The sequence below is a fragment of the Protobothrops mucrosquamatus genome, unplaced genomic scaffold (assembly GCF_001527695.2).
Source record: "Protobothrops mucrosquamatus isolate PMUCROS unplaced genomic scaffold, P.Mucros_1.0 scaffold936, whole genome shotgun sequence".
NCBI lineage: Eukaryota > Metazoa > Chordata > Lepidosauria > Squamata > Viperidae > Protobothrops > Protobothrops mucrosquamatus.
The window spans coordinates 146,862-167,995 of NW_015387186.1; the positions used below are offsets into that span (position 1 = coordinate 146,862).

At 38.7% G+C, this 21,134-nt stretch overlaps 1 protein-coding gene across 1 annotated transcript; it reads left to right on the top strand.

The window, feature by feature from the left end:
* The first annotated feature begins 938 nt into the window (after positions 1 to 938).
* Positions 939 to 20,928, top strand: FOSL2 (FOS like 2, AP-1 transcription factor subunit). Its single transcript, XM_015819495.1, has 4 exons — positions 939 to 1,070; positions 15,346 to 15,600; positions 18,598 to 18,705; positions 20,208 to 20,928. The coding sequence occupies exons 1-4, from the start codon at positions 972 to 974 to the stop codon at positions 20,715 to 20,717; spliced, it is 972 nt and encodes a 323-aa protein (XP_015674981.1). The 5' UTR covers positions 939 to 971; the 3' UTR covers positions 20,718 to 20,928.
* The last annotated feature ends 206 nt before the right edge of the window (positions 20,929 to 21,134 follow it).

Below are 21,134 nucleotides of genomic sequence, written 5' to 3' on the forward strand. Positions count from 1 at the left end.
CGGGTTTAATGGGCCGACCGATTTCGCCCTCCTCTTCTCTCCTCCTCCTCCTCCCCCCCTACAAGTGGGAGGCTCCGCGTCGCGAAGGGGGCGTGGCCACGTTGCAAGTTTGACGCTGGAAATCCACATGGTGCAGATCTTAAGAAGAGGAGATGCAATGAGGCTCGGGATTTGAACTAATGCCATTGCACTGACTCATCCAGGGAGAGTAAAGGAGCTCAGAGAACAAGGATACTAAGCTAGAGAGGCGCTTGCTCAAGGAAAGAGAAGGGAGGGGGGGGTACGTGTAAGCAGGGGGACAGAAGAGCTCGCCTTCACGACCGAGAAGGGCAAAATCAAGAGCTAGATCGATCATTCAGTTGATTTATTTTTTTTTTCAACAATAAGTAAATAAAGAGCCTCAAATCCCGGGCTGAGTCATCCAGTCCAGTTCGAGCAGGAAGACGGCACTTTTCTGAAAGGCTTAATTATACAGGAGGCAACGATCCTCCTTAAAACTACAGAGAGATCAAGACTTTGATACCAGTAGGCAGGCAAAGTGGAAGGAAGGGAAACAAGACCCGTCTAATTTTCTTTAGAAATAAAGACGCCTTTGGAAAGAGAACTCTCTTCTTCTTCTTTTTTTTTTAAAAAAAGCTTGTTCATAGTTATGCTGACCTTAAAAGACTCAGTGATTTGGCTCTACAAGGAGTGAATTTTGCATTCTTAATACGTGGGAGGTTTGGGGTGGTTTTTTTTTTTTTTTAATTCCACAGTCCTGTTTTGAGAGAGAGAGAAAAATCAGGACTTGCTTAAAATAGAATCAAAATCCAAACTGCCAGCTGCATCCGTCTCCACCTGAGCGCGCTTGAAATCGAAGGCATCAAATTATACGATTGGAAACAAGACAGGAAGAGCCTGAACAAGAGGGAACGACAACTAAAAAGATTTTTTTTTTCATTATTATTTCTCTCCTGCTTGTACCTCGGACAATGTACCAGGACTATCCGGCGAATTTTGATACCTCCTCTCGGGGCAGCAGCACTTCTCCAGGGCATCCGGAAACTTACTCGAGCATCACAACTCAACAGGTAAGGGGGCCAGCCCAAGCACCTTGGTCGCCAAGTTGCTAAAATCCGGTTCTGACATCGACGTGCACTTTCTCCTCTCCTAAATTGATCCTCTCTCCCGTTTGTGATCCCGTAACAGCAATTTGTCTTGGGGGGGGAAGGGGGCACTTTCTTTCATTTTATTATACTGTGGCTTTGCGTGATTCGGGTCGCTGTTATCGTCCTGATTATTATTTGCTTTTCCTCCCCCTTCTCAGCGCCTCTCCGTCGCACGCTTCTCTCTCCCCCCCCCCCCGCAGGCGATCTATGCCCCTTCCCTCCTCCGCGGCTCGCAGCAACTCCTTAATCAAATAGTAAAGTTCGCTAACCACACCCAGTCCACCTCCTGTGTGCGCGCCTGGACCTCTCCCTCAGTCGGAGATTAGAAGGGAGCAGCGGGCGACGCGTCTCCTTTGGCCTCCAGTCCAATAGCCGCCTCTCTGCGCGCTCACACCTTAAAAGGAGGCGGAAACGGCCGCGGCTTTTCAATAGTTAGGGCGGTTGCGGGTGAGCGCGAACAAGTCCTTGGAAGTGCAAGGCAGGAGAGAGAGAGAGAGAGAGAACCCTTGGAAGTTGGTAGGCAGGAGACAGCCCGATCGGAGTGACAAGCCCAATGCGACCCTGAGCCACCGGTTAGGCGGCGCGCCGGCTAAGTAAGCGGGGTTGGGGGCGGGCGGTCCTCTTCCTTGCCTTGTTTTCCTTTTCTTCCTAGGAAAGAGAGCTTCACGGTTCGGTCGTCCGCTCGCGATCCCGTCGCCGGGACTCTTTGAGTTCAGCCCAACCACAGCCCTGTGCCCCTTGGGCGGTTTTGCTTTCCGCAGTTTGTGCTGGCCTCTGGTGGAGCCAAAGGCGCTGAGGCAGAGGCGGGCGGTGGCGTGTGTGTGTGTGTGTAGGGGGTAGCTTTGCTTCTCTTGGCTTCAGGGTCTCTTCAGGGAAGTGTATCTTCGGTCCATTTTCCTCGGCGTCTGTTGAGGTCCTCCAATGGGGAGTCGGAGGAAAGGCGAGCCTTTCTGGGCGAGAATCTATAAAATCCAGGGCGAAGAGAAAGTCCGAGCGGCCATCTCAATATGCGCTCGAGCGAAGGGTTGGGTGGGTACGACGGTCGGCGGCGTGTTTTTTCTCGGAATGAAATGTCTAATTGGGAACAAAAGAGAGGAAATCATGAGTAGCCTTCTGGAACTGTTAACACAGGTTTCCACTGGCGTGTAAACAGTATAAAAGGGGATGTGTGGGCCTCGCTCTTCAATCATTGCCACTGGGAAAGAATGCCAAAATGCCTGGTACCTCAGCTGAAGGTACTTGGTTTCTTTTGTGGACTTTTAAGAGTGCAAAGGAGGAGATGAACCAAGTCCGTCTTCAGGTTTACTTAGTAGAATCACTTCCCCCCCCCCCAATGAGCAGTTTGCAAACAGCAAGCTAAATGTAGGTCTGGTCGTCTATGATGTTTTCTTGGCTTGACTTTACCCCTTACGGTGTTTCCAAAAGTTCAGATTTTGTGGTTGTGGGGTGAGATTACAGAGTAGAAAATAATCGGCTCTGGGGATGGACCATAAGCCAGGAATCCCCGACCCTTTTAAGCGTTGGGCACATTTTAAGAAAAAATTATATATGTTCTTAACAATTTGAAGAGGGCAATAGGACTTGCACATTTATAAATGTCCACCAAGATAGTTAGGGCAAGTCACAAAATTCCTATTTTACAAAACAGAAAATGTAGGTTACCTATGAACTTTACCTATGAAGGCAAGAATGAATTCTGGACCTCTAAACACATTTCTGGACCTCTAAACACATTTCTGCTTTGAGCTCATAGTCTTTTACTCCAGTACCCATTTCACAGAGGGCAAATTGAGGAGACTTAGGCTGAGAGATAAAAAACTTTGCCAAGTGAATACAGTGCAGAGGTGTGGTCTGAATGTCAAGTGCCAAAACACGTATCTGCCTGCACAAAGCACAACAAAATACTTTTTTTTCCACATAATGCAAACAGGTTATGTTTAAAGAAACACAGAGATCATTATACTCCCACATAGAAGAAAATCTCAGACAAAAAGCACACCACACCAAAACATACAAATGAGCTAACATGCTTATACTGCATCACATGATTATGTTGGAAACTAGTGCTTTGCTTTGCAGCAAACTATTTTCCAGCAGAAAACTAATGTTTGAATAAAAAAAGTAACGATTTTAAAATTAGGAGAGGCAGTGAGCCTTAATGTTTCTAATCTGTGAGCCCAGTGATACCCACATTAAAGGCCAAATAATCCCAAGGTAGTTGAGGCTCACCTGGACCCTTGTGAGATTAACTCAATCAGAGTAAAAGTCACTTAAATGACAGAAACGGAATGAAGTCACTTGAAATGCATGTGACTTTATGGACAGATATATTTTCTTTATATATCATTCCTCTATTTCTTATTGCTAAATTTCTTATTTAATAAATACAAGTTTAAGGAGAGAAAGGAAATTATGAAAGGTACCAGTTCTTGGGAACAGTCCAGGTCTTACATGTCTGTTCCCAGGAGAAGCCACAATGGGAATCTCCTTTGAACTGCTTCAGTTCCTAAATTCCTTCAACTGAAATAATAGTTTTTAGGGTTTGGAAAAAATAAAACAAAAAAGAGAGATGTTTTCAGGGAATATGGTGCCAGCTCACATAACTGTCAGGACAGAATTAAGGATTTGGAATGAGATGGTAATGTATTTGTAATACCATTGTGCAAATCTAGAAAAATGGAATCTACAATGACCTTAGAAAATTATTTAAAAGTTCCAAAGAAAGATAGGTTATTTTCATTATAGTTGGCCTATGGGAAGGATCCTGGCAAATTGTATGTGGGCAAAATTAGGCTATACTTTTTAATGTGCTGATTTTAGTTTTCAAAATTGGGAATGCGTCTGAATTATTTTTGTTTTTTCAGTGTCTGAACTGATTTTGTAATTAGGATGAAAAATATGAATCAAAAATCGTAAAAAGGGGGGAAAGATTGGTTATTTAGTGATGGGTTTACAGAGATAATACACTTCTACCTCACTCTTTGGAAATAAGAAATTCTTCTCTCCCTTTTCAAATACTAGTTTTCAATTTTCCAAGATAATATTTCTAAAATGCAAAATGTTTCCTTAATATGTAATTTGTAATGGCCAGCATTTTTTTACTATGACACCAGCCCCCATTTATCTGTACTTTATTTGGTAGAAGTAGATTTGCAGTGGACAGAATTTGTAGGGTTATGAAATATTTTCAGTCAAATTTCCAAATAACCACATGTCTCTTTCTGTGAATCTCAAATCAAATTGGTTTCTGATTCTAGATTTCCTTTTTCTCCCATTGTACAAACAGATTGTCCATGTCATTTTTAGGATTCTAAAGAGGCTGCAATACTTTGTGCTTGAATAGGTAGAAATTACAACTCTTACCAAAATAATCTTGATTGAAATAATTACATTTCCAAAATAGGTTTAATGTTAGTGTTATTAACTTGATTTATAATTTACCTTAACTCAGGTTGTCGAACTAGACATTATATGCACAAAGCTAAATGGCTTTTTCCATTCAAAATCCGATGTAGGATTGCATATTTGTTTTTTTAATTTCAGTATGTTAATGATGGCAGAGGTTTTGTATGTTTTTGTAAATGCAGTTCAGCACTTTCTTTATAATCCCATCTAATAAATAGCCAACTACAAACCCAACTTACTGAAAAAAGCATTTTTGCAATGGATTGTAAATAATTTGTTATATCGAAAAAATGTAAAGCAAGAAGAAAATGGTTTTTCTAGATTAGGCACAGTATATTACTGTCTTTATTGCTGTATTGCAAGTTAGTGGAATCTGTCAGGTGAATTCTATTTATTAAAATATGGATTTTTTCTCTCTCTTCTTTGCAGCTCTTCTCTTTTATTCTAGCTGGGATCATTTTCCCTTCCATAAATTCTAATGCTGTTTCCGTGAAGCGTTTCAATCTGCTGAAATGCTGTTTGAATGATACAGTCATTTCCATAGGCAAAATACAACACACACACACACACACTGAATAGCTCCTATCCTTTCAAAGGAATCAATTCAATTTGGTTTCTACATTTTTTTAAACAGTTTTTCCCAGAAGGAATTGGAATGTACTTTTTTTTGTATCTGCTTTATCTTCAGGCAAACAAGAAAGGGCAATTACTGTTTTCCTTTGGTATTCAGACATTCCTTGGCTTGTTGGTATTTATTGTTGATTGGGTTTTGAGTTTCAAAAAGCAAGTTCTTACAGGGCCTGAGCAATCTGGCTACATTTTTGGGATACTTTTTTTTGGTCAGTGTCTGGTCTTGAATGATGTCAGAACTTAAAGAATGAGGAATATTTCCTGTTGGGACTGAAGTCTGATGGCCAGTTTGTTCCTTGCCTTTTTTCTCTCAATTTGCATTTCTCTCTTTATTCCCCCTCCCCCCCCCAGCTGCCTTTTCATTATAGGCAAAAATTATGGCTTCTGTGAAAGGCATTGCACAATCTCCTCAGTTACACAAACTTATGATATTTCATAACATGTTTACATCAGTTGTCTTTGTCCCCCCCCTCCATGGCTTTCTTATTACTTGTGCAGTAAAGCGGCAGCATGAAGAATAAAGCATTATTTTTACAATAAGCTACAGGCACTTTTTTTTTTTTTTTGCATAATTGCCCTGTGTTAAACTTTGCTAGTAATTCCAGTCTGCAGGATTCCATACATCAAAGAGTTTTTTTTTTCTTTTTTACCAGAAATGACTCTCTCTGTGCCTAGCTTCATAGCAAAGACACCTCTTTGGTGCCCTCTTTTGGCTAATCCAAATAGATTTCCAAAGATTATACACAATGGAAAGGAGTAATTTACACTAAGTGTGTGGAATGGAATGGGTGAGTTACTTGCTTCAAATGTACAGCATATTAAAAATACCCATGTGGTTCAAATTATTGCTTTCTCAGTATGTATGTACATTTTTGCCTCAAAGTTTCATCTCTTCTGAATTTTTTTCCCATCTATACCTGTACCTAAACTCATCCCTACACACTATTGTAAAATGTGCTCTCTGGGACTGGAACTGTTTCAGGTGCCTTTAGCTTGCTGATTTGTGAAGATTAGGATTGTGCTCTTCGGATGACTGGTCAAGTAGCCAACCAATTCTGGCCGCCTCATTTGCCCACTATCTTTTAGTAGTCTTTTCAATTTATTCGATGTGATGTAAGAAGCCAATCTGCTTCAGCCTTTCATATCAGGTATATATGACCATACTTCTACCAGCATTTCTTACAAAATTTCAATTGCAGAGTCAACAACTTTATTCACTACAACAGTACATGCTGCCCTTAATCTTAGCCAAAAGGCCAAGAAGTGATCCATTTGCTAAATCCTTCGCACAGTTAGAGGTCCTGAATTAACCTTGTTTTGTGCCTTCAGTGTTTGTTGACAGTTTGTGATAATTGTAGCTCCATTCTAAGAGTATTTTTTAAAAGTGTGATGGAAATTTTATAAAGAAACAAAGCTTGGTCTGAAAAGGGTGTGGTGTACACACCTGTTATGTTCCAGATTAAATAAAGACATGGCAGTCATGTCGGAATAGATGCATATATGGTTTACGTCTGATAGTTCAAAGAGAATATGAGAGTTTCTGCAGTGTCTTTTGCTTTGATTCTTACTGATATTGCGGATTAAGCATAAATCTGATCTTCAACTCAAGAATTAATTTTCATAAAGTTCTTACTTTATGTCAGATGCCTGACAAGAGAAAAAAGTGTATTGAATTCACTCTCCCTAATCATAGTATGTATGCGCATGTACATAGAGAGGTGCACATAACCAGTTTCAGATTAGCTAAGCAAACAAAATAACTTTATGTATAACAAGCAAACTCTGAATCAATCCTGTCTCAAAATCCTTCTGCTTGATTGAAGGCTCTCTTGTCACTAGGGGTATTCCTATTTGCAAGGGAATGATGTCTATATCTAAAATGTCAATATACAAGGCCATAACCGTAGTTGCAAAGAAAATTGTATCTAAGCCACTTTGCTGATTTTTTTATCCCACAGTCATTTGAAAGATGTTTATTTCTGAGTCCTCATATAAGTAATTTAGATGACCTAAATGATAGGTAGGAACTCCTCCCTTAACATTTGACATCATATGATAGTGTTTCCTTGATGGCTCTTAATCCCTCTTTCATTCTTGTCCAACTCAGTGCCATTCAGATGGATTGAAATTAAGTAGGGTAAAAACACTCAAGTTCAGCTCTATCTCTGTTGACTTGGCACACCTATCCATGCTGTTTCCTTGACAATAGTATAGAGATGATTTATTATTGATTTCTTTTAGGATATTGATAATTTCCAGCGAAATTCTGTGGATGTAGTATACTTGGACTTCAGTAAGACATTTGATAAGGTAGACCACAACCTACTTCTTGTCAGCTAGAAAAAGGTGGAATAGACAACATCACCACCAGATGGATCTGTAGCTGGCTGGCAAACCGTACTCAACGAGTAGTCCTCAACGGCACTACATCCTCATGGAGAGAAGTAAGCAGTGGAGTACCACAAGGTTCCGTCTTAGACCCAGTACTCTTCAATATCTTCATAAATGACTTAGATGAGGGAATTGAAGGGGAACTCATCAGATTTGCAGATGACACCAAACTGGCAGGAGTAGCCAACACCCCAGAAGACAAACTCAGGATCCAAAAAGATCTTGACAAACTTGAACAATGGGCCCTGTCCAACAAAATGTGGAGAAAAGCAAAGTCTTACATTTAGGCAGGAAAAATCAAAGGTACAAGTACAGACTGGGTGAGACCTGGCTTAAAAACAATAACTGTGAGAGGGACCTTGGAGTCCTAGTGGATGATCACTTGAACATGAGCCAGCAGTGTGCAGCAGCAGCCAAAAAAGCTAATACAATCCTGGGTTGTATAAACGGAGGCATAGAATCAAGATCACGTGAAGTATTAATACCGCTTTATAAAACCCTAGTAAGACCACACCTGGAATACTGCAGCCAATTTTGGTCACCATATCACAAAAAAGATGTTGAGAGTTTGGAAAAAAATCAGAGAAGAGAAACTAAGATGATCAAAGGCCTGGAGACTAAAACATGTGAAGAATGGCTGCAGGACTTGGGTCTGGCTAGTCTAAAGAAAAGAAGAAATAAGGGAGACATGATAGTACTTGAGGGGCTGCCACAAAGAACAGGGGGTCACGTTATTCACCAAAGCACCAGAGGGCAGGACAAGAAACAGTGGTTGGAAACTGACCAAAGAGAGAAGCAACCTAGACTTAAGGAGAAACTTCCCGACAGTGAGGACAATTAACCAGTGGAACAGCTTGCCTCCAGAAATCGTGGGCGCTCCATCACTGGAGATTTTTAACAAGAGGTTAGACTCACTTGTCTGAGAAGGTATACGTTCTCCTGCTTAAGCGGGGGGCTGGACTGGAAGACCTCCAAGGTCCCTTCCAGCTCTATTCTATAATAATTGTTTTGATTTCACCAATTGAGCCTACACCCTTGGCTTTATTTAACCTCCAAGTCTTGGCAAAGTCTGCTAGAATCTTAAAATTCTCAATCTGCTGGATTTGATTATGTACCAGCAAGTTGGTGTTAACTCTTATTTTGTCTGTGACAATCTTATTTTGTCTGTGACAATCTTTCCTAACTTGTTCTTTTAGGTCTTCAAATTGTGTACCCATCAATATTGCAGCTGAGCCCATGCACCTTGTTACTGATTGTCCTCTTCTTATCTTTCCTTCTACCTTTCCCAGCCTGACAGCCTTCTGTAGAGAGCCATATTCTCATATAATAGGGTAGATTGAGCCTGGTTATTTGTGCCTTGAGTGAAAATTTTGGCTTGATTTGTTTGATTGGTTGTTTTTCTTGACTGTCCATGGTATTCTCATCAGTCTCGAGTACCACTGGAGTCTCATCAGTCTCGAATCCACTGGAGTCTCGGTATATATGGACATCATGATTTTATAATATAACATTGAACAGCAGCATTTAACTCCTAAATATGCTCATTAGGAGGTTCTGAGGAGTATCTTCCTTTTTGATTACAGAGGGATGTTGGTTCAGAGGGTAGCAAAACTGAGTATTTCAAGCTGAAATCCATTGTTAATGCAGACATCTGCTTTACAGTGGGGCTTTTTCCTTCCTTTGTAAATCCTACCCCCCGTCCAGCTTTTAACTACTATTCTAAAATGTTCACCTTCCCAAGCAAGTTGTGAGGATGAGGACATGCAATTGCTGTCTGTTTTCTATCGCCACTGCCTTCTCTCCTTCTTCCCCTGCTCTCTTGTTTATGTTGCATCATTCTGGAAAATAAATGTTTGTTTTTCTCCTTTGATCACATACCTTCATTCTTAAAGACAATTGCCATCTTCGCAGATTATCCTCAAGGCACAACTTCTGAATCAGTAGTAGACCTTAGTTTGGATTCTGCAGGACAGATCTCCTGTTTTTGTTTAGTTAGCTAGTTTATTTTAATGTCATTATATCAATCAAAACAGTGGGGATAATTCTCATATACTGCAAATACTTTTAGTTAATGGGTTTTAAAACCCCATGCTGGGGCATGATGGGCCTGTAAACCTAATCCAACAATTGTCTCCTCGTTGCAGAAAAGTATTCCTTCTACTTTTTTTTGTCTTCTTCAGGAGCTGCCAGTTGTTTTCTTTTTCTTCCATTGCCTCAACTTTTGGTGCCAGCAAAAGTTCCAGATTTACTATGAAAACAAAACAAGGTGGACTAGTATGCCTTTAAATTTTTTATATATATGCACACAAATGCATACACATTTTTGAAATAAATTATTACCTAGTGTCTTTTTATAAGATCCTGCTTTGTTTTGTCTAGACAGTGAAAAACCTTCAGGGATTTTTTTCTGATCTGAATCGCAAAACACTTTTTATGGGATATTATTAAAGTATAAGGCACATAAATCTGCTTCAGCTGGAGGCATCTTTACATTCTGCTTTTAAAACCGTCCTATTTGAGACTCCAGATCAGACCTATAGACCAGCAGTACTTTAACTGGTATCAGAGCTTAAAATTCCATGCCATATTGGTGGAACGCCTGTTCCTGTGAAACAACTTTTTTGTTTTTACATTTGTTTGCCATATTTCCACATATATCTTCTTTTTTCATTTTCCATCAGCTTGGAACATACCAGAAAAATAAATATTTATCACTTATTGGCTGATAAATACTTATTTATCATTAACTGATAAAGCAATAAGTAGGAAAAGTTAGGTATATTGGAATAATCTAAAACTCTCTTAGGGTCTCTTTTTTTAAATGCTAATAAGTGCTATACTACAAATATTGTTATTGGTATTGTTAAGCCTTTTTTTTTTTTTTAGAAGACAAGAAAGATGGCCTGAAATTAAGCTGGATTCTTGGTGACTGTATGAAATGCAGCCATTCAGCTTTCTTGGGAATAGTATAGAAGTTTTTGCTGTAGTTTTCTTTCAGGATGTTTTTGGATTTCCCAGTCCAGCCTACAAACCTGTGATTCTCTAGTAGTTTCCTCCCTCAGCAGGTTTAGTCCTACTTAATTTACAAGCTCAGATTCTTCCAGCAACATAAACTTTTCAGTTTTAAATATGAAATGGCTTGCTTAAGATCAGCCTACTTTTGCCTTCTAGAAAGTCAGGGATATTCCTTACTTCATGCTGGTGTTTCCATAAAGACTACTAGAACTTTGTCATTCTTTGTCATTCTTGTCTTTTGAGTTACTGTTTGGTGTTCTGGGAACATAAACAATTGAGTAGAATATGAGTTACATGTTGGAATTCTCTGGGATGATTGATTAGAAAACACAACTTTTTCCTCATCTCCTCCTCCGTATTTCATAGCTGATCAACAGCCATGAAACAGTACATTTCAACAGTAAAGTTGTAATGAAGAAGGGAAAAGCACTCCCTGGGATTTAAATAAGGAAGAGTTAATAAAGCAGCCAATCTAGTATAGTGTTTCTTAACCCCTTGGCAAGTTTAGGATGGGTGAACTTCAATCTCAGAATTCTGAGAGTTGAAGTCTCTCCATCTTAAACTTGCCAAGGTCAAGAAACATCGACCTCCTAGACCAGGGGTAGTCAACCTTGGCTCTTTTATGACTCGTGGACTTCAACTCCCAGAATTCCTGAGCCAGGCTCAGGAATTCTGGGAGTTGAAGTCCACGAGTCATAAAAGAGCCAAGGTTGACTACCCCTGTCCTAGACTGTGGTCAGAATCCATCAAAACCCAGGAAACCCAAACTCTAAGCAATCAACCAAGAACAAGCCCATTCCTCCCCCCCCCTCAGATTAGCTTCTGAAAAGGCAGGAGGCCAACTCCATATAGCCCTACTTTTTTCATCTGTCATGCAAAAGCCCCATTTGTCGGTCATAGCAAAATCATACAGTATAACTGCCCTGGCATATGAAAGCAATATCTTTGTTCTTTAAATATTTAAAAAGTTAGACCCAAAGACTGATGTGATGATATTATTCTTTGGATGACAACAAAATCTTGCCTTTTAATAATAACAGTTGTCTCAGTTTGTTTATTTAAAGTATCTGCTACTAATAACACAGGTGTTGTCAAACTGCTACAATAATATACAAAATATACTTGAGTACCTAATCCACTATTCAGAAGTAATTGAATCTACAAAGAGCATCTCTCTGATTTATTTTACTCGTTTTCTCCAAAACTTAATAGTTCCTGTTTGTGTAATCAAACTTCTACTACATGTTATCAGTAGATTCACAAAATTCTGATTTGTTTGTTTGGTTCAACATTTTATTGCATTTTCAATATTTCTGATGCTGCTTGTTTTCAGAAAGCTACAGTTCTCTGACTAGTTGTAGATCTTTCCTATTGCTGTGGTAAAACACATTGTCACTAATATGCCCACTGGAGGACTTTTGCACTTTCCCCTTACTTGACCAAGTTTTCAGAAATAATATTCTTTAACTCCCAAATGTGTTAATGTATTTGCCGTCATACAATATTATTTTGGTTTGTCTCTTGTTCTCAATTTTTCGGTACATTTTTTTCAATTATTAGAGGATGTAGCAAAACCTCTATCTCAAGTAGTTTTGACTTTAAATGTCTGTGAAAGGTTGGGCTGTGAAAGATTTGCCAAAAGACTAATCTGATTTAACTTTTACTTTTTAAACATCCTTTTAACAACATTACCCTTTTTAATATGCCACTTGGGTATAATAAGATTTGAAGTAGTAAGTAAAATACCCCCTTTTTTGGATATTACTACAGTTATTTTTTTTACTAAACTTAAGTATACTTCCAATCTAGCAGCAATAACATCAGCCAAAATAGAAATTGTTTTATCAACATTATAATATCTCAGAATTAGCAATTTAGTTAAATATTTAAGCTCTGCAAATGCCTTATCTTATATATCTAACCACTGAAACTTCACTTCTTGCAATAACAGTTATAAAACTGGTCATATTTGCTATGAATTTGAATAAACGTGTAGTCATCTAAAAATGTCTTGTTCTGTGGACGATGCATTCCAACAAAAGCTTCAGTTTTACTTTTATCAAATTTTATATTATGGGCAGTAAAAATAAAGTCCAGATTTATTCTGTTGTTTTAAATTTGCTACATTTAATTTCAGATTTATTTCTGTAAATTTGTTCAGAACTGGTTTCATTTTTTTTTATCATGCTCTATAATGATCTCAGTTTTTTTTAAATTTTGCTGTATTATTCTCTGATAAACTTCAAAAACTGATTTGCTTATACTTTACTATCCTTTTTCCACAAACAAAATTGTATTAATAACTTTTCAAAAAAACACTCCAGGATTGATTTTTTTTCTTCCTCCTGATGAAACTACATGAAAAATGTATGCATTCCATAAATAACCTCCTTTTTTTGGTCCATCATGCTTCAAATATAAGAATCAAAATTTGCAACCTTTGTTTACCCAATTCCTTGTCAAACTGGAAACGCTCAGTGGGTTTTTCCCCAGCAAGACATAGAAATGTTTGAACTTTTCAGTCTTCTTATCTCTATTAACTTCACCACACAAATCTTTGCTTTCATGTTTTCCAGTTTTCTGCAACATTATCTTCAAACACCAACTTACCTGGAGCCTTCAGCCAATCCAACCAGTGCAGTCAACCCCAACCATTTCTGTCTTCATATTATGTTTGTTCTTTAGACAAGCATTTAAAAAGCCAGGTCTGGGTAATATGAAAAGATTTCTTTAAACTGGCAGCAACAACTTATTTAATAACATAGCCATCTTTATTCACGCTATGAGAATTCTGCTGTTAGTGACACGTGCCATCAATTTGCTAAAATAATTTACACATTATGCTTAATATTCAAAAGTAAACCAGTCATTATTGGGGGGGGGAGTGTTTGCTTCATGTAAGCACTTTGAAGAGGTTGGTCAAGGCAAGGCATCCCTAATATGTAGGTTTCAGCTTTGAGTGAATTGATTTAATAAAATTCAAGTGTATAAGGCACTTTTATCTATTTAATTGGTTTTTACGATAGTACTGTACTAATCCAAGAAGATCAGTTAGTGCATTTATTTCACATAAATTGTTGGCTATCTGCAAATGTATTTATGCCCAGTGCTAAAGAGGAAACAAAGGTGTTTTTCAGTTTAACTGTCTGCTCTCACTTCTGGATTCTTTTAAACAAATCATTGGCTGCTCCAATATATAAAATGGAAAATAGAAGTGTGTAGTATTTAATGGGCCTAGACTCTAGAGATTTATGCTATATTGTTTCCCTTTCAAATATTTAAGGATTGTATATTTAAAAAGATTCATACAAAATAAAAATCTACCCAAATTACTGATATATAATAATGGAAAACAAATTGTATGTATTCATATCCTACCTAGTATTTAAATCAATACTAACAGCTAGGACCATAAAAAGCTTGCTCCAGTACATGGTAGAATAGGTACATAATGGGTGTTCTTCCTAATACTTTAAGATTAATTCAAACAATGAATCACAGCAATGTTTAGAATGATGAATATCATCTTCCCAAATCATTAAAATATTACTTCTATATGAGAATTGGAAATACTGTCTCTTTCAATATTTTAAATAATTTACATATTTGTATATGTAATACGATTATATATCTCGATCACATCTGAAGCTATAAAATTAGGTGTATTAACATTACAAGATCAATTTTCAAAGAATAATTCCCTTTGAACATCTTCTAGCTTAACTGTTGAAGCATCAGAAGTATGTCATATAAGAGTTAGAGTTGAAGATGGAGAAAGATACATTGTACTGTATTTAAAAATGGGAAGCAAATTCATTTACAGGTAGTCCTTGAACTTACAACCGTAATTGAAAAGGGTATTTTAGTCATTAAGTGATGTAGTTGTTAAACAGGTCAACATGTAGACCAGACCTGATTTGATTATCATTTTTACCATGGTTATTAAGTGAATGACCTGGTTAAGTGAATCCAGGCTTAAGATAATACAATTGACTTTGCTTGTCTGAGGCTGGGAAGATTGCAAATTGCAATCATGTGATTGCTTGAGGTTGCACCCATTGTAAATGCAAGCCAACTGCCAAATGCCCAAATTGCAATCACGTGACCAACGGTTCTAAGCTTGAGAATGGGTCATAAATCACTTTTCCAGGTTCACTGTGACTTTAAGCGAACATTATATGAAATATCATTAGTCTTTTCCAGATAATATTCTTATTGTCACAGTCCAGAAACGGTGTTGGTCTGGATAAGAATGTGCTGAAAAAAATTTAGATCTACCTATATGGGAAAAGTATTGCTTAAATTAGCAAGTGCTAAGTTGAAAACAGCTCAGAAAAAGAAAGCATACAGTCATCACTTCAATTAAAATAATATAAAACAAAATCTCACAATTATACTGAAATCATGCAGCAATATAGAAGTGTCTGTTGTCTGATGGAAATCGTACAAGATTTCTTGTAATATTGTTGATCCTCAAGAATGAAGTATTTGCTAATTCTTTATTCTTCTAGTAGTACAAAGCATTTTCTTTGGATACTAAGGTCCTGAATTAATCCCTGGCATCTCCAGTTAAAAGTACTTTTCAGAGTCCTCTATTCCAGTTCATGTATAACCGCTTTCAGTAAGGATGCTCAGATGAATTAGATGCACATCATTTTCATTTGGTGGAAAAGCAGTGCATGTAATTGTGCCGGAGTTCTTTGACATCCTGTGTTTTCATTTAAATAAATTGCTGACTTCTCTCTGTGTCTTCTAGAAATTCCGGGTCGATATGCCAGGATCGAGCAACACATTTATTCCTACTCTCAACGCGATAACCACCAGCCAAGACCTACAGTGGATGGTTCAGCCCACTGTGATAACCTCCATGCCAAGTGCCTACTCTCGCTCGCATCCCTACAGCCATGCATTGCCCAATCTGTCTTCAATTACTGGACACACAGCCCTACAAAGGCCTGGTGTTATTAAAACCATTGGGACCACCGTGGGCAGGAGGAGAAGAGATGAGCAGGTAGCTCCACTATTTAAAATAACTAGCGGAATGGACTTGATATTGAATGCAACGTTTCTAAGTCTGTGCTTCAAATGTTTGTGGCAACTGACAATAGATTTATGGATTACCTGAATCTAGCTTGAAGGAATACTAACTTCAGTATAAGAAAGTCTCTGCAAACCATAGCTTACTAGCTTACATTTTGGTGTAAGATCTTCAATTGGTCCCAGGATTTTCCAGTGAAGGAATCTTGAATAACAAAGCTGGGAAGATTTATAGAGTTAAGGTAGAAAGTTGACACCAATCAGGACTGACAGCTTTCAGCAAGCTAAATTATTAGCCCAATCTGATGTGATACCTCTTGCTTAAGTTTTCATTTGCGTTAATATTTTAATAGTGTCTCCTTCAGTGATAGTTTCACTGGAATGTATGGATTCCAAAAGCATTGGAAAGGTTCACTATCTCGTTTTCATTGCAACTAAATTATTGGTTGTAACTCTCGTGTAAGAGGCTTAAGATAATACAAAATGCCATTCTTTGTTGTCTGGTGGACCATCTATGCAGTAGCTTCTCAAGTAAAGGGAATCCAAGAACCTCGTATTGCTGAATAATTATCAGGAATTCTGAACAAAATGTAAGCTTGAAAATCACTAAATGGATTACTAAAACGAGACTTATTGGTGCATGACAACATTCATCCAATATTGTTAAAGGTTATTGGACTAATATTTAACTTTTTAAAAACTTTCTGCATTTGTAGATTTGCATAACTAAGAACTAAAAATCTAGGGAGATGGAAATATAATAGGAGGCTGCTAGTTAAGGCAGTAGCCCCGTATTTCTCTCTAATGGGTAGTTCCATCCTAAGAACCATAAGGACTGTTTCCCTGGAAATGCCCAAAGCATGCCAAGCAGTCCTTCCCACAGTAGCCAACTGTATTCCTCTGGATAATCCGTAAGTAGGCAAGAGGTAATAGCAATCTCCTGCTCTTCCTGAGCAGCTAATTTAGAGATAAATATATATGTGAACTTGAAGGTAACACATTACTCATTATACTATGGCATAATGTGGTTTCTATGCCTCTGGTTTAGTGTGTTGTGCAAACCCACCCATTATGGCATAAAGATATGTACAAAAACCAGGCCACAATGGCAAATTTAAACAATGTTTAAAATAAGGCCAGGCTTAGCATGATGGCTGACTGCTGTCCTAACTGTTACAGCTAGTCATTATCGAGAGACAATGTGCAGCGGTGAAACTAGACGCAAGGCAATCCATGTTATAGTCAACCCTTAGCCACAGAAACTTATATCCTATATCATAAACAGTCTGTTGTTGGGAAAATAGAAGAAAACACTGTATCACCTTCAGCTCTTGAATGAAAAGTAAGATAGACATCAAATAAATAAAAATGGCATTCTCCATTATTGATCTAGTCCCATTTTAAAGCCATTAAGGCTCAGAATTTGTGTGATTTTGATTTTTCAATTTACATAATTCTCAATATAGTTGACAACTATGAATGCTATGATTCAAAGAATCTGGAACCTGAGTAGATGGGTGCAGTGTCGCAAAGCTCTGCCTCTTTGATTGCAACACTGCATCCACCTTCACATTTTGATTCCCCCCCCCTCACCCCTGCTCATCTGCAGTGGATCTGGCTGGACCGTGGCTATTCAGGCATAAGGAGAAGGATCAGAGACTTAACAATGTAGCTGAAAGTAGGATAAAACCCAGTCCCTGGGCATGGGTGCCATTCAAGTATTTTGCACTGGAGTCATGTTTCTTATTTCCAGTTTGCTGTTAAGACTCAACCAAGATGTTTATAGAATTAAATGCTTGACTAGAATAAGAAAACTTTTGAGTGGCTAATTCCTGTTTCATTGTAACAGATAGTTAACTATAGTTAGGAAACTGAAGTGGTTTTGAGATAACTGTTATCTCTGCCACATATGCAGGTGGGAGGAGAGGGTAGAGAAGTTACTAGAAATCTGAGTTTATCTACAGTCCCCCCCAAAACATTAATTCTCCTCTCTAGGCTGTGTGTGGGCATAATGAAACACACTATACCCTCCAAGACATTTATCTCCTGTTGCTTAAGGGCTGCCTGATGATGTAGGGTCTTATCTTTAAAAGTCAGAGGTAGGAAAGGACTGAATGGCAGCTCTTTTGATTTGATTTGATTAGGGTCATTCCAGTTTGTCTAGCACCCTGGACCTTGGCTTCTGACCTTCCAGTTAATGACTGTTGTCCTAGGAGAAGAAGCACATAGATTTTTTCCGAAGAAAAACTTGCAACATCTTCCTATACTCTTACCTCACAAACCACCCACATTGCGAAACCACAGAGAGACTTCTATCTTTGCATTCAGCCTTAATTGCAGATTCATTGTTTTCTTGCCCAATCTTCCTGTGGTTTCTCAGTTCTTGTGCTCTCCCCCACCTTGCTATCACTTTTTCTTTCTCCTCAGTGGCTCCAGTGCTATATTATAGCAAAGCCCTGAGAGTATCTTGATGTGAGAAAGAATGTTTTCTCAGAGCCCCTAGATCCCTATGAGGGAGCCTCAGCTCTGACACCCAAAATTGCATTATTCAGCTAGTAAAATGATACACTTTTGAAGCAACTGTCTTATTTTCACCAGTCTTCAGGCCTTAATTGCTACCACTTTCCAGGTTAGTATAGTGTTTTAGGTTAAGAGGTTGGACAAAAATTGGGGAGACACAGGTTCAAGTTCATCTTGAGTCATGGAAGTTCACTGGGTGAACTTGGGCCAGTCACACATACTCAACTTAACTCACTTTACAAAGTGGTTGTTGTGGGGAAAAATGGAGGGAGGGAGGGTTATGGACACACTGCCTTGAGTTCCTGAAGGGAAAGGAGGATATAAATCAATTGAACAATAAATGAAAGGTAAAGAATAAACCATGGGTTCATCAGTTGAATCATATTTCTCATTGATTCATCCCTCAAACTACCAGCTTGAATTAATGTTTTATTCATTTGCTTATCTACAGTTATCACCTGAAGAAGAAGAGAAGCGAAGAATTAGAAGAGAAAGGAACAAACTAGCAGCAGCTAAATGCCGTAACAGGCGCCGAGAGCTGACTGAGAAACTCCAGGCAGTATGTATTTTGCACAAATCTCCTCTTTTCTTGTTATGTCCTTTGTTTTTTGTAAGATAAAATGAAATCTTGTTGAATTGAGCTCAACAGACGGTGACTTCATGGACAAAATGTAATCACTTTCTTGAAAACAATATTGATATAGTTTCCCATTGATGTCTTTTGTTTTTGAGTTTCCATTCTACCCTATAGTGTTGGGATTTCCCAATAGCCTCCTGGCCAAGTGCTAAACTAGGCCTTCCTCTGCCCATGAAGCCAGATAACTTTGTAAATAGGGCATATAATCTGATTTTGTGGCTACACGATACAACATGATCTAACATTTTATTGATTTTTGTTGGGTATCATGACATTTCTAAAACTCTAAAGGCTTGTGAACTGCTGCTGATATTGAGAGCTGCTCCTTGAGATTCTTGCCATAGTTGATTGATTTTTGGTACATGGTGGAAATTTTTGGGGAAAATAAAAAAATTATTCTAGACCTAAACAGTTCTTCAAAAGTTACATATCCAGTGCCTTTATTAGGGAATAGGGAAAGTGCTGGGAATTGGTTAACAAAAGGAGAATAGCAAAGTAATATAGCTGTATGAATAGTGATCTACCCACTTTTCCTCATTTTGCTTATACCAGATAATCATACAAGTATGGTGGAGTAAACACTTGTAGGTGTTAAAAAATCACCTAAGATACAAAAAAAAGCAAATGCCTATACAGTATTTCCTTCTGTTTTTCTTCATGACCAGCAAAAGAACTACAATTATCTCAAACCTGTTTTGCATACATATCTTTTTGGATATCATAATTTTGCTGAAAGAATGCATCTGTGCTCAGTTACAGGTAAATTGTGGTTGCACCTTTACTTGTAAGGTTAATGAGAGCATTAATCTTGCAATCATTCCAATGTTTACCTATTAAATTGATAAAAATTTATGAAAGCAGTCAGTAGGGGTACATGGACAACATCCAGTCCTTGATAGAGTCTTATGGTGACAAGTACTTTATCGTAAATAAAGCACATTTGGAGAAGGAATTTAAATTTTGAATATGAATATCAATTTAGTGAATTTTTGTCAGAAAAGATTTTGTGTTTCAAACCTGCTTTCAGATCTCTATTTATCCTTTAAATGGCCAGCCATCAGTCCTTAGGCAGTTAACAAAATCACTCAGAGGACCTAGTCCAGGGGTAGGCAACCTTGGCTCTTTTGTGACTCGTGGACTTCAACTCCCAGAATTCCTGAGCCAGCCATGCTGAGGAGAAAGGTAGAGGTTTCCATGCTGAGCCATGCTGGCTCAGGAATTCTGGGAGTTGAAGTCCACGAGTCATAAAAGAGCCAAGGTTGCCTACTCCTGACCTAGTCTATCCCCCTTAACTGTTGCCAGTATGTATTCTGTGACAGTTGCTAAAAGTGAAGTGAAGCCTATTTATCTTGAAACCCCTTCTTGGAATGCTAGTTGCTGTTGCTCCTATTCTTGCTGACCACCTCTTTATCTTGGATCTACAGGAAACCGAGGAGCTGGAGGAGGAGAAATCAGTGCTGCAAAAGGAGATTGCTGAACTAGAGAAAGAGAAGGAGAAGCTGAAATTCATGTTAATGGCTCACAGCCCCATGTGCAAGATCAGCCCTGAGGGCCATCGAACCCCTCCGCCTCATAACCTCCAGGCCCTGCGGACTGGAATGAGTGGTCCTGTGGTGGTGAAGCAAGAGCCTGTGGAGGAAGAGATCCCTTCTTCCTCTTCAGATCCTGAAAAAGGGCAGAGATCTGTCATTAAGCCCATCAGCATTGTTGGGGGGTTTTATGGAGAAGAACCACTCAACACACCCATTGTGGTGACTTCAACTCCTGCTGTCACCCCTGGAACATCCAACTTGGTCTTCACCTATCCCAGCGTGCTGGACCAGGAGTCACCCCTCTCCCCATCAGAATCCTGTTCCAAAGCTCACCGGAGGAGCAGCAGCAGTGGGGATCAGTCATCTGATTCCTTGAACTCTCCAACTCTGCTGGCGCTGTAACCCTTTAGCCACCACTCCACCCAGTTACTCTTGGGGGGGAAAGCCCCACCTCAAGATCAGAGACAGCACAATGGCATTCAAGCACAAGGCCAACAAGAGCCAGGAAAGGAAATGATGTTGCTCCAGATATTTCCTTAGACAGGAAGACTAGAACAAATGAAAGCTATATCAGTCTGGAGTTGGTAAGCGGCAGTCACAATCCCAGGACCCAATGGTGAGGGGTTTTCCCTCATTCACCAATTACTGCAGTGGATGTAACCATCCATAAAATTGCTAGACGTTTTTCCTGTTAGGCTGATGAATGGACTGTCTGACCTGGCTCCTTCTCCTGCGCTAAGTAGTACATTCCAGTTAGTTGATCTCATTTGGGCCTTAACATTTTCTTGATTTTTGTTGGATACCATGACATTTCGAAAA

Bases quoted from the DNA above. Each gene is read 5' to 3' on its own strand.
- FOSL2 (XM_015819495.1), top strand. From the start codon at position 972: ATGTACCAGGACTATCCGGCGAATTTTGATACCTCCTCTCGGGGCAGC. The intron at 1,071-15,345 runs GTAAGGGGGCCA...TGTGTCTTCTAG, and splicing joins CGAGCATCACAACTCAACAG to AAATTCCGGGTCGATATGCC. The intron at 15,601-18,597 runs GTAGCTCCACTA...GCTTATCTACAG, and splicing joins GGAGGAGAAGAGATGAGCAG to TTATCACCTGAAGAAGAAGA.